At 36.2% G+C, this 12,855-nt stretch overlaps 1 protein-coding gene across 2 annotated transcripts in view; it reads right to left on the reverse strand.

The window, feature by feature from the left end:
* The window catches only part of SHOC1 (shortage in chiasmata 1), a 118,280-nt gene that overhangs the window by 42,656 nt on the left and 62,769 nt on the right, over positions 1-12,855 (reverse strand). For both annotated transcript variants that reach the window (XM_077141940.1, XM_077141932.1), the window contains exon 16: positions 1,047-1,151. In XM_077141940.1, coding sequence (XP_076998055.1) covers positions 1,047-1,151 — 105 coding nt within the window. The remainder of the gene's footprint in view (positions 1-1,046; positions 1,152-12,855) is intronic.

Consider the following 12,855-nt stretch of genomic DNA (forward strand, 5'->3'; position numbering starts at 1 on the left):
TATAAATATAACTAAATAACTTGCTCTTTGGTTTTTTAATTTTTAATTTTAAATATTTTCATACAGAAATCTTCACACACATACAGTCCAGACTGTATGTGCATGAATCAGTGGCTTACAGTATCATCACATAGTTGTGTATTCATCACCATGATCATTTTTAGAATATTTGCATCACTCCAGAAAAAGAAATGAGAGAACAGACTCATACATCCCATATCCTTTACCCCTTCCTCTCATTGACCACTAGTATTTCAATATACCCAATTTATTTTACCCCTCATCCCCTCTATTATTTATTTATTTTTTAGCCATTTTTTTTACTCATCTGTCCATACCCTGGATAAAAAGTTGCTCCTTGATTTGGAGGGGAATAGAAGGGTGAGAAAGTCCTCCACTAAAAATGCCCAAGGCAGCTGTATGATTCATTATGGGTTGGTATATAGAAGCTAATTTTCAAATAAGGATTTTACTTTTCTAGTATTTTATAGTATTATTCAAGGTAGCTAAACAGTAATGTGAAAGTATGACTTAGTAAATGTATTTCTTTGAGGTGCCACAATTCAGTCCAAGTACTTAGCTTTCAATGATTTCACTTAATCCCTGTGGTAAATCATAGAGAAGCTCTGACTATAATTGAATTATGCTTTATCTAGCAAAGACTCAAAGCCACAAATATTCAATGAGCACCTAAAATATATATGGCAAAATGTCAAATCTTCTTTTGAAAAAAATGCATAATAATAATTATACAATAAAATTTGCTTAAGGTCATTAGGATCTGTAATTCAGGCCTAACTCAGAGCACCCTAATATCTATCTTTCTAGATGATAGTTGCTAAACATATTTTTAAATGAAAATAAGCCGAGTAAAATATATATTCCATTATAATTATGTCAAAATGTACACAATGTTTAGCACGTAGAAGTGAAAGAAGACTATATAATTTCCTGGAAGATGCATCTTTTTCAGAAAAATAAAAGTTATTTCAGATAAAATACTGCAATAGATTACAAAGTTAGAAATAATTTTATTTTCAACCAACCCAATGCTGTGTCCAAGTTACACGTTAAAAGGACATCTCTAGTTGTTACCAGAAGGTGTAAAAGAGCAGCATGCTTGAATGTCATTTCTCTTTCATCATTTGTGCCTAAGTAAACAAAATGTAATAAAAAACATAGAATATATATTAGACGTTTAGAATATGCATACAATGCTTAATAATAATAGCTAACATTTATCATTGAGTGCTTCCTCTGTGCCAAGCCATAAAAATGCTGGTTATTTCACTGAATCCATGCAACAACACTATCAGGCAAGTTAATAACCACATTTTATGGATGAAGTCCATATTGTTAAGAAATAGTCTTAGCAAGATTGAATAACTTGCCCAAAGTCAATCAGTGAATAAATGGTGAAGTTGGCATTTAAATCCTGACAGCTAACTTTAGAACCCAGACCCTTGTTGTTTCCAAGGAACATCCAATTATTTCCATTTTTGGTGAGAAAATCTTCACTAATTCCCAGTTATGAAATAAAAAATAAATTCATAATTGAAGAATGGTGGAAGTACATAACATAAAGCAATACCTTGAAGTAGAGAACCCTAATATCTAAAGATAAGACTCAAACAAGAGAGGTATTCACAGGGACTGACCAATTGCCTGATTAATGTGTTCCATGTAGTTCCAGAGCTTTTGGAAGATGCTAGATTGGATATTACTACATGTGAAAATGAGACCAAGAAGACAGGATTCTAGGCCTACTAGCCCAGTCTTACCAGAGCAACTCTACTTTTCTCTGTTTTATAAATTGAGGAGTCGATGGGAATATTTAGTAGAACAAAGAGTTCTGCTAAAAAGTTTGAAAATTGTGGCTTTTATCAATGAAGATCAAGACAAATGTGTAGTTGGTATTGGGAATCAGAGGTAACAGGAGAATCAACTATGGGTAGCATATGTAGGCCCTGTAAGCACTGTGGGAATGAGCAAATCATGACCTAGAAGAGATGAAAATAAGACAGAGAAATCATATTTGGATAAATGGAATATAAAAATGCTTGGAAAACAGAGTACAACCTAAGGAAACAATTTTGGAAGTGGTCTATCTGGCCTAATCTAGGTTTACTTAATCCTTGCTTCTTAATTATGTATTATCTCAGCTCTGGGTTCAATAAAAGTATACAAAGTATAGAAGTATCTCTCTCAGTTGCTCAGGATTAAGGTACTATTGTTCCAGTTGGATACTCAAAACCATGTTCTTTCCTTGTCCTCCATTATATTTCAGAGATATTTATCCCTATGTATTTTACAATAATCAGTATTCTACTCAAAAGTGTTCAAAACTTTTAGAAACTCAATCCATAATCAACTAATTTAACAGCTGAGAATTAAAAGATTCAAACAATATTCAGAAGTCATGTTGTTTTTTGTGTGTGGAAGTTTTCTTTCTTTGTACAGACCAGATTGCTGACTATTTTTTTTTTTACATGTAGTATAATTATTACCAGAATGCCAGTTCCCCCAATGTGTTGATCTTGATCATTTTAACTGATCTCCACTGCTCTGCCCTTCCTGTGGCTCACAGGTATTTTAAATGGGTGTTCACTATGGGTGAACACCTTCCACCCAGTTCATGTATTCTAGCTCAGTAATACCACTCTGTCCTCAAGGTTTTAGAGACTAATACATTGTTTTTGCCCAAAAGGACTGAGTTCTCTGTCTTATAAAAGATATATATGACCTTCTTACTGTTTTTTATGATCTGTTTCATTTCTTTCTCTTTTTTTTTTGTGAAGCAATTAACCTTTAAAAATACATAGAACATCTAAATTTAAGGTCATTAGAAAATTGACTTTAAAACAAAATCCAGTGGACTTTAGGTAAGATGTAGCAACCACATTTCTCCTTGTTTCTCCCAGTGAATACAACTATACATTTTTGACAGAATACATGGAAGAGCCATCTGAGGACTCTGAAAAGTAAATGTTAACAGGTTGATATACCACCAAACAAGCATTGAGTTTATTATTATTATTTTTATTTTTTATTTTTTTTATTAACGGAAAGAAAAAAAATAAAAATAAAAAAAAGAAATTAACACAACATTTAGAAATCATACCGTTCTACATATGCACTCAGTAATTCTTAACATCATCACATAGATGCATGATCATCGTTTCTTAGTACATTTGTATTGGTTTAGAGGAACTAGCAACACAACAGAAAAAGATATAAAATGTTAATATAGAGAAAAGAAATAAAAGTAGTAATGATAGTAAAAAACAACAACAAAAAACCCCTATAGCACAGATGCAGCTTCATTCACTGTTTTAACATGATTACTTTACAATTAGGTATTATTGTGCTGTCCATTTTGGAGTTTTTGTATCTAGTCCTGTTGCACAGTCTGTATCCCTTCCGCTCCAATTACCCATTATCTTACCCTGTTTCTAACTCCTGCTGGACTCTGTTACCAATGACATATTTCAAGTTTATTCTCAAATGTCCGTTCACATCAGTGGGACCATACAGTATTTGTCCTTTAGTTTTTGGCTAGACTCACTCAGCATAATGTTCTCTAGGTCCATCCATGTTATTACATGCCTCATAAGTTTATCTTGTCTTAAAGCTGCATAATATTCCATCGTATGTATATACCACAGTTTATTTAGCCATTCTTCTGTTGATGGACATTTTGGCTGTTTCCATCTCTTTGCAATTGTAAATAAAGTTGCTATAAACATTGGTGTGCAAATGTCCGTTTGTGTCTTTGCCCTTAAGTCCTTTGAGTACATACCTAGCAATGGTATTGCTGGGTCGTATGGCAATTCTATATTCAGCTTTTTGAGGAACCGCCAAACTGCCTTCCACAGTGGTTGCACCATTTGACATTCCCACCAACAGTGGATAAGTGTGCCTCTTTCTCCGCATCCTCTCCAGCACTTGTCATTTTCTGTTTTGTTGATAATGGCCATTCTGGTGGGTGTGAGATGATATCTCATTGTGGTTTTGATTTGCATTTCTCTAATGGCCAGGGACATTGAGCATTTCTTCATGTGCCTCTTGGCCATCCGTATTTCCTCTTCTGGTAGGTGTCTGTTCAAGTCTTTTTCCCATTTTGTAATTGGGTTGGCTGTCTTTTTGTTGTTGAGTTGAACAATCTCTTTATATATTCTGGATACTAGACCTTTATCTGATATGTCATTTCCAAATATTATCTCCCAGTGTGTAGGCTGTCTTTCTACTTTCTTGATGAAGTTCTTTGATGCACAAAAGTGTTTAATTTTGAGGAGCTCCCATTTATTTATTTCTTTCTTCAGTGCTCTTGCTTTAGGTTTAAGGTCCATAAAACCACCTCCAGTTGTAAGATTCATAAGATATCTCCCTACATTTTCCTCTAACTGTTTTATGATCTTAGACCTAATGTTTAGATCTTTGATCCATTTTGAGTTAACTTTTGTATAAGGTGTGAGATGCGGGTCTTCTTTCATTCTTTTACATATGGATATCCAGTTCTCTAGGCACCATTTATTGAAGAGACTGTTCTGTCCCAGGTGAGTTGGCTTGACTGCCTTATCAAAGATCAAATGTCCATAGATGAGAGGGTCTATATCTGAGCACTCTATTCGATTCCATTGGTCGATATATCTATCTTTATGCCAATACTATGCTGTTTTGACCACTGTGGCTTCATAATATGCCTCAAAATCCGGCATCGCGAGACCTCCAGCTTCGTTTTTTTTCCTCAAGATGTTTTTAGCAATTCGGGGCACCCTGCCCTTCCAGATAAATTCGCTTATTGGTTTTTCTAATTCTGAAAAATAAGTTGTTGGGATTTTGATTGGTATTGCATTGAATCTGTAGATCAGTTTAGGTAGGATTGACATCTTAATTATATTTAGTCTTCCAATCCATGAACACGGTATGCCCTTCCATCTATTTAGGTCTTCTGTGATTTCTTCTAGCAGTTTTTTGTAGTTTTCTTTATATAGGTTTTTTGTCTCTTTGGTTAAATTTATTCCTAGGTATTTTATTCTTTTAGTTGCGATTGTAAATGGGATTCGTTTCTTGATTTCCCCCTCAGCTTGTTCATTACTAGTGTATAGAAAAGCTACAGATTTTTGAATGTTGATCTTGTAGCCTTCTACTTTGCTGTACTCATTTATTAGCTCTAGTAGTTTTGTTGTGGATTTTTCCGGATTTTCGACGTATAGTATCATATCGTCTGCAAACAGTGATAGTTTTACTTTTTCCTTTCCAATTTTGATGCCTTGTATTTCTTTTTCTTGTCTAATTGTTTGGCTAGAACTTCTAACACAATGTTGAATAATAGTGGTGATAGTGGACATCCTTGTCTTGTTCCTGATCTTAGGGGGAAAGTTTTCAATTTTTCCCCATTGAGGATGATAATAGCTGTGGGTTTTTCATATATTCCCTCTTTCATTTTAAGGAAGTTCCCTTGTATTCCTATCTTTTGAAGTGTTTTCAACAGGAAAGGATGTTGAATCTTGTCAAATGCCTTCTCTGCATCAATTGAGATGATCATGTGATTTTTCTGCTTTGATTTGTTGATGTGGTGTATTACATTAATTGATTTTCTTATGTTGAACCATCCTTGCATACCTGGGATGAATCCTACTTGGTCACGATGTATAATTCTTTTAATGTGTTGTTGGATACGATTTGCTAGAATTTTATTGAGGATTTTTGCATCTATATTCATTAGAGAGATTGGTCTGTAGTTTTCTTTTTTTGTAATATCTTTGCCTGGTTTTGGTATGAGGGTGATGTTGGCTTCATAGAATGAATTAGGTAGTTTTCCCTCCACTTCGATTATTTTGAAGAGTTTGAGGAGAGTTGGTACTAATTCTTTCTGGAATGTTTGATAGAATTCACATGTGAAGCCATCTGGTCCTGGACTTTTCTTTTTAGGGAGCTTTTGAATGACTAATTCAATCTCTTTACTTGTGATTGGTTTGTTGAGGTCATCTATTTCTTCTTGAGTCAAAGTTGGTTGTTCATGTCTTTCCAGGAACCCATCCATTTCATCTAAATTGTTGTATTTATTAGCGTAAAGTTGTTCATAGTATCCTGTTATTACCTCCTTTATTTCTGTGAGGTCAGTAGTTATGTCTCCTCTTCCATTTCTGATCTTATTTATTTGCATCCTCTCTCTTCTTCTTTTTGTCAATCTTGCTAAGGGCCCATCAATCTTATTGATTTTCTCATAGAACCAACCTCTGGTCTTATTGATTTTCTCTATTGTTTTCATGCTTTCAATTTCATTTATTTCTGCTCTAATCTTTGTTATTTCTTTCCTTTTGCTTGCTTTGGGATTCGTTTGCTGTTCTTTCTCCAGTTCTTCCAAGTGGACAGTTAATTCCTGCATTTTTGCCTTTTCTTCTTTTCTGATAAAGGCATTTAGGGCAATAAATTTCCCTCTTAGCACTGCCTTTGCTGCGTCCCATAAGTTTTGATATGTTGTGTTTTCATTTTCATTCGCCTCTAGGTATTTACTAATTTCTCTTGCAATTTCTTCTTTGACCCACTTGTTGTTTAAGAGTGTGTTGTTGAGCCCCCATGTATTTGTGAATTTTCTGGCACTCCGCCTATTATTGATTTCCAACTTCATTCCTTTATGATCCGAGAAAGTGTTGTGTATGATTTCAATCTTTTTAAATTTGTTAAGACTTGCTTTGTGACCCAGCATATGGTCTATCTTTGAGAATGATCCATGAGCACTTGAAAAAAAGGTGTATCCTGCTGTTGTGGGATGTAATGTCCTAGAGATGTCTGTTAAGTCTAGCTCATTTATAGTAATATTCAGATTCTCTATTTCTTTATTGATCCTCTGTCTAGATGTTCTGTCCATTGATGAGAGTGGTGAATTGAAGTCTCCAACTATTATGGTATATGTGTCTATTTCCCTTTTCAGTGTTTGCAGTGTATTCCTCACATATTTTGGGACATTCTGGTTCGGTGCATAAATATTTATGATTGCTATGTCTTCTTGTTTAATTGTTCCTTTTATTAGTATATAGTGTCCTTCTTTGTCTCTTTTAACTGTTTTACATTTGAAGTCTAATTTTTTGGATATTAGTATAGTCACTCCTGCTCTTTTCTGGTTGTTATTTGCATGAAATATCTTTTCCCAACCTCTCACTTTCAACCTATATTTATCTTTGGGTCTAAGATGCATTTCCTGTAGACAGCATATAGAAGGATCCTGTTTTTTAATCCATTCTGCCAGTCTATGTCTTTTGATTGGGGAATTCAGTCCATTGACATTTAGAGTTATTACTGTTTGGATAATATTTTCCTCTACCATTTTGTCTTTTGTATTGTATATATCATATCTGACTTTCCTTCTTTCTACACTCTTCTCCATATCTCTCTCTTCTGTCTTTTTGTATCTGACTCTAGTGCTCCCTTTAGTATTTCTTGCAGAGCTGGTCGCTTGGTCACAAATTCTCTCAGTGACTTTTTGTCTGAGAATGTTTTAATTTCTCCCTCATTTTTGAAGGACAATTTTGCTGGATATAGGAGTCTTGGTTGGCAGTTTTTCTCTTTTAGTAACTTAAATATATCATCCCACTGTCTTCTAGCTTCCATGGTTTCTGCTGAGAAATCTACACATAGTCTTATTGGGTTTCCCTTGTATGTGATGGATTGCTTCTCTCTCACTGCTTTCAAGATCCTCCTTTCTCTTTGACCTCTGACATTCTAACTAATAAGTGTTGGGGAACGCCTATTTGGTTCTAATCTCTTTGGGGTGCACTGCACTTTTGGATCTGTAATTTTAGGTCTTTCATAAGAGTTGGGAAATTTTCAGTGATAATTTCTTCCATTAGTTTTTCTCCTCCTTTTCCCTTCTCTTCTCCTTCTGGGACACCCACAACACGTATATTTGTGCGGTTCATATTGTCCTTGAGTTCCCTGATACCCTCTTCGAATTTTTCCATTCTTTTCCCGATAGTTTCTGTTTCTTTGGAATTCAGATGTTCCATCCTCCAAATCACTAATTCTATCTTCTGTCTCTTTAAATCTATCATTGTAGGTATCCATTGTTTTTTCCATCTTTTCTACTTTATCCTTCACTTCCATAAGTTCTGTGATTTGTTTTTTCAGTTTTTCTATTTCTTCTTTATGTTCAGCCCATGTCTTCTTCATGTCCTCCCTCAATTTATCGATTTCATTTTTGAAGAGGTTTTCCATTTCTGTTCGTATATTCAGCATTAGTTGTTTCAGCTCCTGTATCTCATTTGAACTATTGGTTTGTTCCTTTGACTGGGCCATATTTTCAATTTTCTGAGAGTGATCCGTTATCTTCTGCTGGCGTCTGGGCATTTAGTCAGATTTCCCTGAGTGTTGGACCCCACAGGTTGTAAGATTTTTCTGTGAAATCTCTGGGTTCTGTTTTTCTTATCCTGCCCAGTAGGTGGTGCTCGTGGCACACGTTTGTCTACGGGATCCACCAGTAAAAGTTGCTGTGGGTCCTTTAACTCTGGAAAACTCTCGCCGTAGGGGAGGTTTGGCAGCCGAAGCGTCTTGGAGGAGTGCCAGCCAGCCCGGGGGTCCGAACGCGGGGAGGGTCGCCGGCCGCCGCAGCACGTGAGAGCGCCCGACCAAATTTCCTAGTCGGCCCGGGGCGCCAAGCGTGGCGGAAGGGCGCCAGCTGTCGCAGCCCAGGAGAGTGTACTGTTCCCAGGTGGACCGGGGAATCACATGTTTGGAAGGGACCCCCTGGTCACCGTTCTCCGCAGTCTGGGGATTTTTGACCCAACTCTTTCAGTTGGTCCGGGGGGCCTCGCGTGGTGGGGACGCCAGCCGCCGCGGCCTGAGGGGACCGCCTGTCCAATTCTGCCAGCTGGCCTGGGAAGGAGGAAGGGAGGGACTCTGGCCGCTTGCCGTCCCGCGCAGGAAAGCCCACGTCCCTCGGTGTTCTCACTGGAGCTGGTTCTCCCAGACAGTCAGCCGTTCCAGGATGGGGTACGCTGTCCCTTTGATCTCCGTCGTGGCTCCGGGAGCTGCTCTGTATTGTCTCCACTCCCCCAGTAGCTGTTCTGGAGGAGGAAAGGTGAGGGCGGCAAGGCTGTCGAGGCTGGTGGCGGAAGAGCCAGTGAAGGCGGGGGAAGAGGGCACCGTGGTGGTTGGAGAGCCGCCGCCCCAGCAGGAGGGGGAAGAGGGGAGAAGGAGGGCGGGCGGGTCGGCTGCTGCGGGGTGTGGGTGCCGCGCGGCGGGCCGGCGGAGCTGAGTTTATTTTATTTTATTTTTTTAATTAAAAAAAAATATAGCAACAAACACAAACATCTTAACTTATGATCATTCTGTTCTACATATATAATCAATTCACAATATCATCACATAGTTGCATATTCATCACCATGATCATTTCTTAGAACATTTGCATCAATTCCGAAAAAGAAACAAAAAGACAACAGAAAAAAATTCATACATACCATACCCCTTATCCCTCCCTTTCATTGATCACTAGCATTTCAATCTAAATTTATTTTAACATTTGTTCCCCCATTATTTATTTTTATTCCATATATTGTACTCGTCTGCTGATAAGGTAGATAAAAGGAGCATCAGACACAAGGTTTTCACAATCACACATCACATTGTATAAAGCTGTATCATTATACAATCATCTTCAAGCGACATGGCTACTGGAACACAGCTCTACATTTTCAGGCAGTTCCCTCCAGCCTCTCCATTACATCTTGACTAATAAGGTGCTATCTGTTTAGTGCGTAAGAATAACCTCCAGGATAACCTCTCAACTCTGTTTGGAATCTCTCAGCCATTGACACTTTATTTTTGTCACTGAGTTTTCCATTTTTTCCAGTTTAGTATTTTTCTTACCTGGATTCAAAGCCAGACCAAAACCCAAAAGTGCTCCAAAATAAATCCTTACTGTTTATGATAAAAGGAGTGGGAAAGGGGTTTCTTAAGGGTCAGAGAGGGTAGAGGATATTCCATGTTTTTATTTATTGTTATTTTAAAAATCTTTTTTTCCATTTTTTTCTTGTCTCAGACCTCAGGCAATCCCACAATGGTAGGGTCTGTGTATGATGGTAGGAATGAAAATAGAAATCACATCAGGATCATGCCTAAAACTCTGAACTAAGGGAACTCTATTCTCTGGTCAGAGGACATGTGGTCCCAAAAGTATAGTGTGAGTCCCATTTTTTTCCCTCCCTCTCTGTGTCCTTCTACCATTTAGCCCCAGAAGCTGATGGACTTGTGGGAAAATGAAAACTCTGGCTTTCTGGTAAAAGGGCGGTGAAAGGGAGCTCCCCAAAGCCACAAAGTGTTGGGGACATTTTAGAGAGGAGAGATCTTAAGAGAGTAATTCTGGAAAAACCTCAAGAGCTGCACAGATGGATCTGTCCCTAAACAGTGTACTGAAGCTTTTGGGAACAGAACTACAGATTAGACTGTTGCTCAGGTCCCATACAGGCCACTGGGTAACATACATAGGGACAGGTCCAAATAACACTACAAAGACTCTGAAAACTGAAAGGATATTGGAATCATAATCCTTAAAAGGCAGTTAGTGATTTGTAAGTTAACAAGGTAGATTGCATGCTAAAACAACGACAAAAGTCATCATTCTCCTTAAAATCAAGCAAGACCCAGAACCTCATAAGATTCAAAATGTCTGAGATACAACTCAAAATTACTCAGCAATTTTGAACCCAGAAAATATCAATTCACAAGACAAAGCACAATCAACTGATGTCAACCCTGAGATGACACAGTTGTGTCATCAGTCAAAAATCTTAAAGCAGCTACTATAACCAACTTTAAATTTCTGTGATAAACCTTACAAGGTTATGATGTAATTTACTTTGTTTTTTTAACTTTTAAAAATGATATAAAAAACATATATACAAAGCAAAGAAAGAAAAAAACAATAGTTTTCAAAGCACTTTTCAACCAGTATGTAATTTACTTTTTTTTTTTTGCATGGGCAAGCACTAGGATTCGAACCTGGGTTTCCGGCATGGCAGGTGAGAATTCTGCCACTGAGTCACCATCACACCACCCTGTAATTTACTTTTAATATGCTGTTGGATTAAATTTGCTTAAATTTTGTTTTGAAATTTTATATCTATGTTCATGAGGGATTTTGGCCTGTAGCTTTTTGACTTTGGTTTTGGTATTAAGGCAATGCTGGCCTCATAGAATGGGTTGAGAAATATTCCTCCCTCTTCTACTTTCTGGAAGAGTTTTGTATAGAATATTTATATATAATATATATATATATAATATATATAAATATATATTTATATAAATTATATAATTTATAAATTATAAATGTGTAATTTTACAGAAATTTAAAAATATGTAAAAATTTAAATTTATATAATTTATATAATTAAAATTATATAAATTAATTTTATATTAATATAATATAAAATTATATTAAAGTATAATTAATATATTTTAATTATATTAAAATATAATAATATTATTATTATAATTCCTTATTAAGGAAGGAATAAATATAGAAGGAAGATATTTATTCCTTCCTTAAATATCTGATACAATTAACCAGTGAAATTATCTAGGCCTGGCATATTCTTTGTGCGAAGGTTTTTTTTTTGTTTGTTTGTTTGTTTTCACATGGGCAGGCACCGGGAATCAAACCCAGATCCTCTGGCATGGCAGGCAAGCATTCTTGCCTGCTGAGCCACTGTGGCCCTTTGTGGGAAGGTTTTAAATATAAACTCAATAGCTTTAATAAATATAGGGCTTTTTAGGCTATCTAGTCTTCCGAGTGAAATTTGGTAATGCATGTCTTTCAAATAATTTGTTCATTTCATTTAAGTTGTTGAATCTATGGGTACTTACCAGCTTGTTTATAATATATCCCCTCATCTTTTTTGTTTTGCATGGGCAGACACTGGGAAATGAACCCAGATCTCTGGTATGACAGGCGAGAACTCTGCCTGAGGTGAGAACTCTGCTGAGCTACCGTGGCCCACCCTATCCTCTTATCCTTTTAATAGCTGTAAATCTGGAGTGATGTCACTTCTCATATTTGATATTGGCTATTTGTATCTTCTCTTTTTCCTCCTGATCAGTCTAGCTACAGGTTTATCAATTTTATAACTTTTGTTTCAATTATTTTCTCTATTGTTTTTCTATTTCCTATTTCATCGATTTCTATTTTGATCTTTATTCTTTCCTTCTCTTTCTAAAGGTGGAAACTGGAGTAATTTCAATTTCAAAAAATTGATTTTTCTTTTCTAATATAACCATTTAGTGCTATAAACTTCTCTCTATGTACTGCTTTGACAGCATCCCACAAATTCTGATAAAATCAAAATGCATTTTATTTATAGCCAATATCAAATATGAGAAGTGACATCACTCCAGATTTACAGCTATTAAAAGGATAAGAGGATAGGGTGGGCCACCGTAGCTCAGCAGAGTTTTCACCTCAGGCAGAGTTCTCGCCTGTCATACCAGAGATCTGGGTTCAATTCCCAGTGTCTGCCCAAGCAAAACAAAAAGGATGAGGGGATATATTATAAACAAGCTGGTAAGTACCCATAGATTCAACAACTTAAATGAAATGAACAAATTATTTGAAAGACATGCATTTGATTTTGCTTTGATTCATGAATTAAACATGCTTTATTCACTTTCCAAATATTTGGGGATTTTCTAACAATCTTTCTATTATTTATATCTAGTTTAATTCCATCATAGTCAGAACAGATTTTGTATGAACTAATATCTCCTGAATTTATTAAGACTATTTTATGGCCCACAATATGGCCTATTTTAGTAAATGCTCCATGTAACCTTGAGAAGAATATGTACACTGCTGATGTT

Source organism: Tamandua tetradactyla, chromosome 2 (genome assembly GCF_023851605.1).
Source record: "Tamandua tetradactyla isolate mTamTet1 chromosome 2, mTamTet1.pri, whole genome shotgun sequence".
NCBI classification, from domain to species: Eukaryota; Metazoa; Chordata; class Mammalia; order Pilosa; family Myrmecophagidae; genus Tamandua; species Tamandua tetradactyla.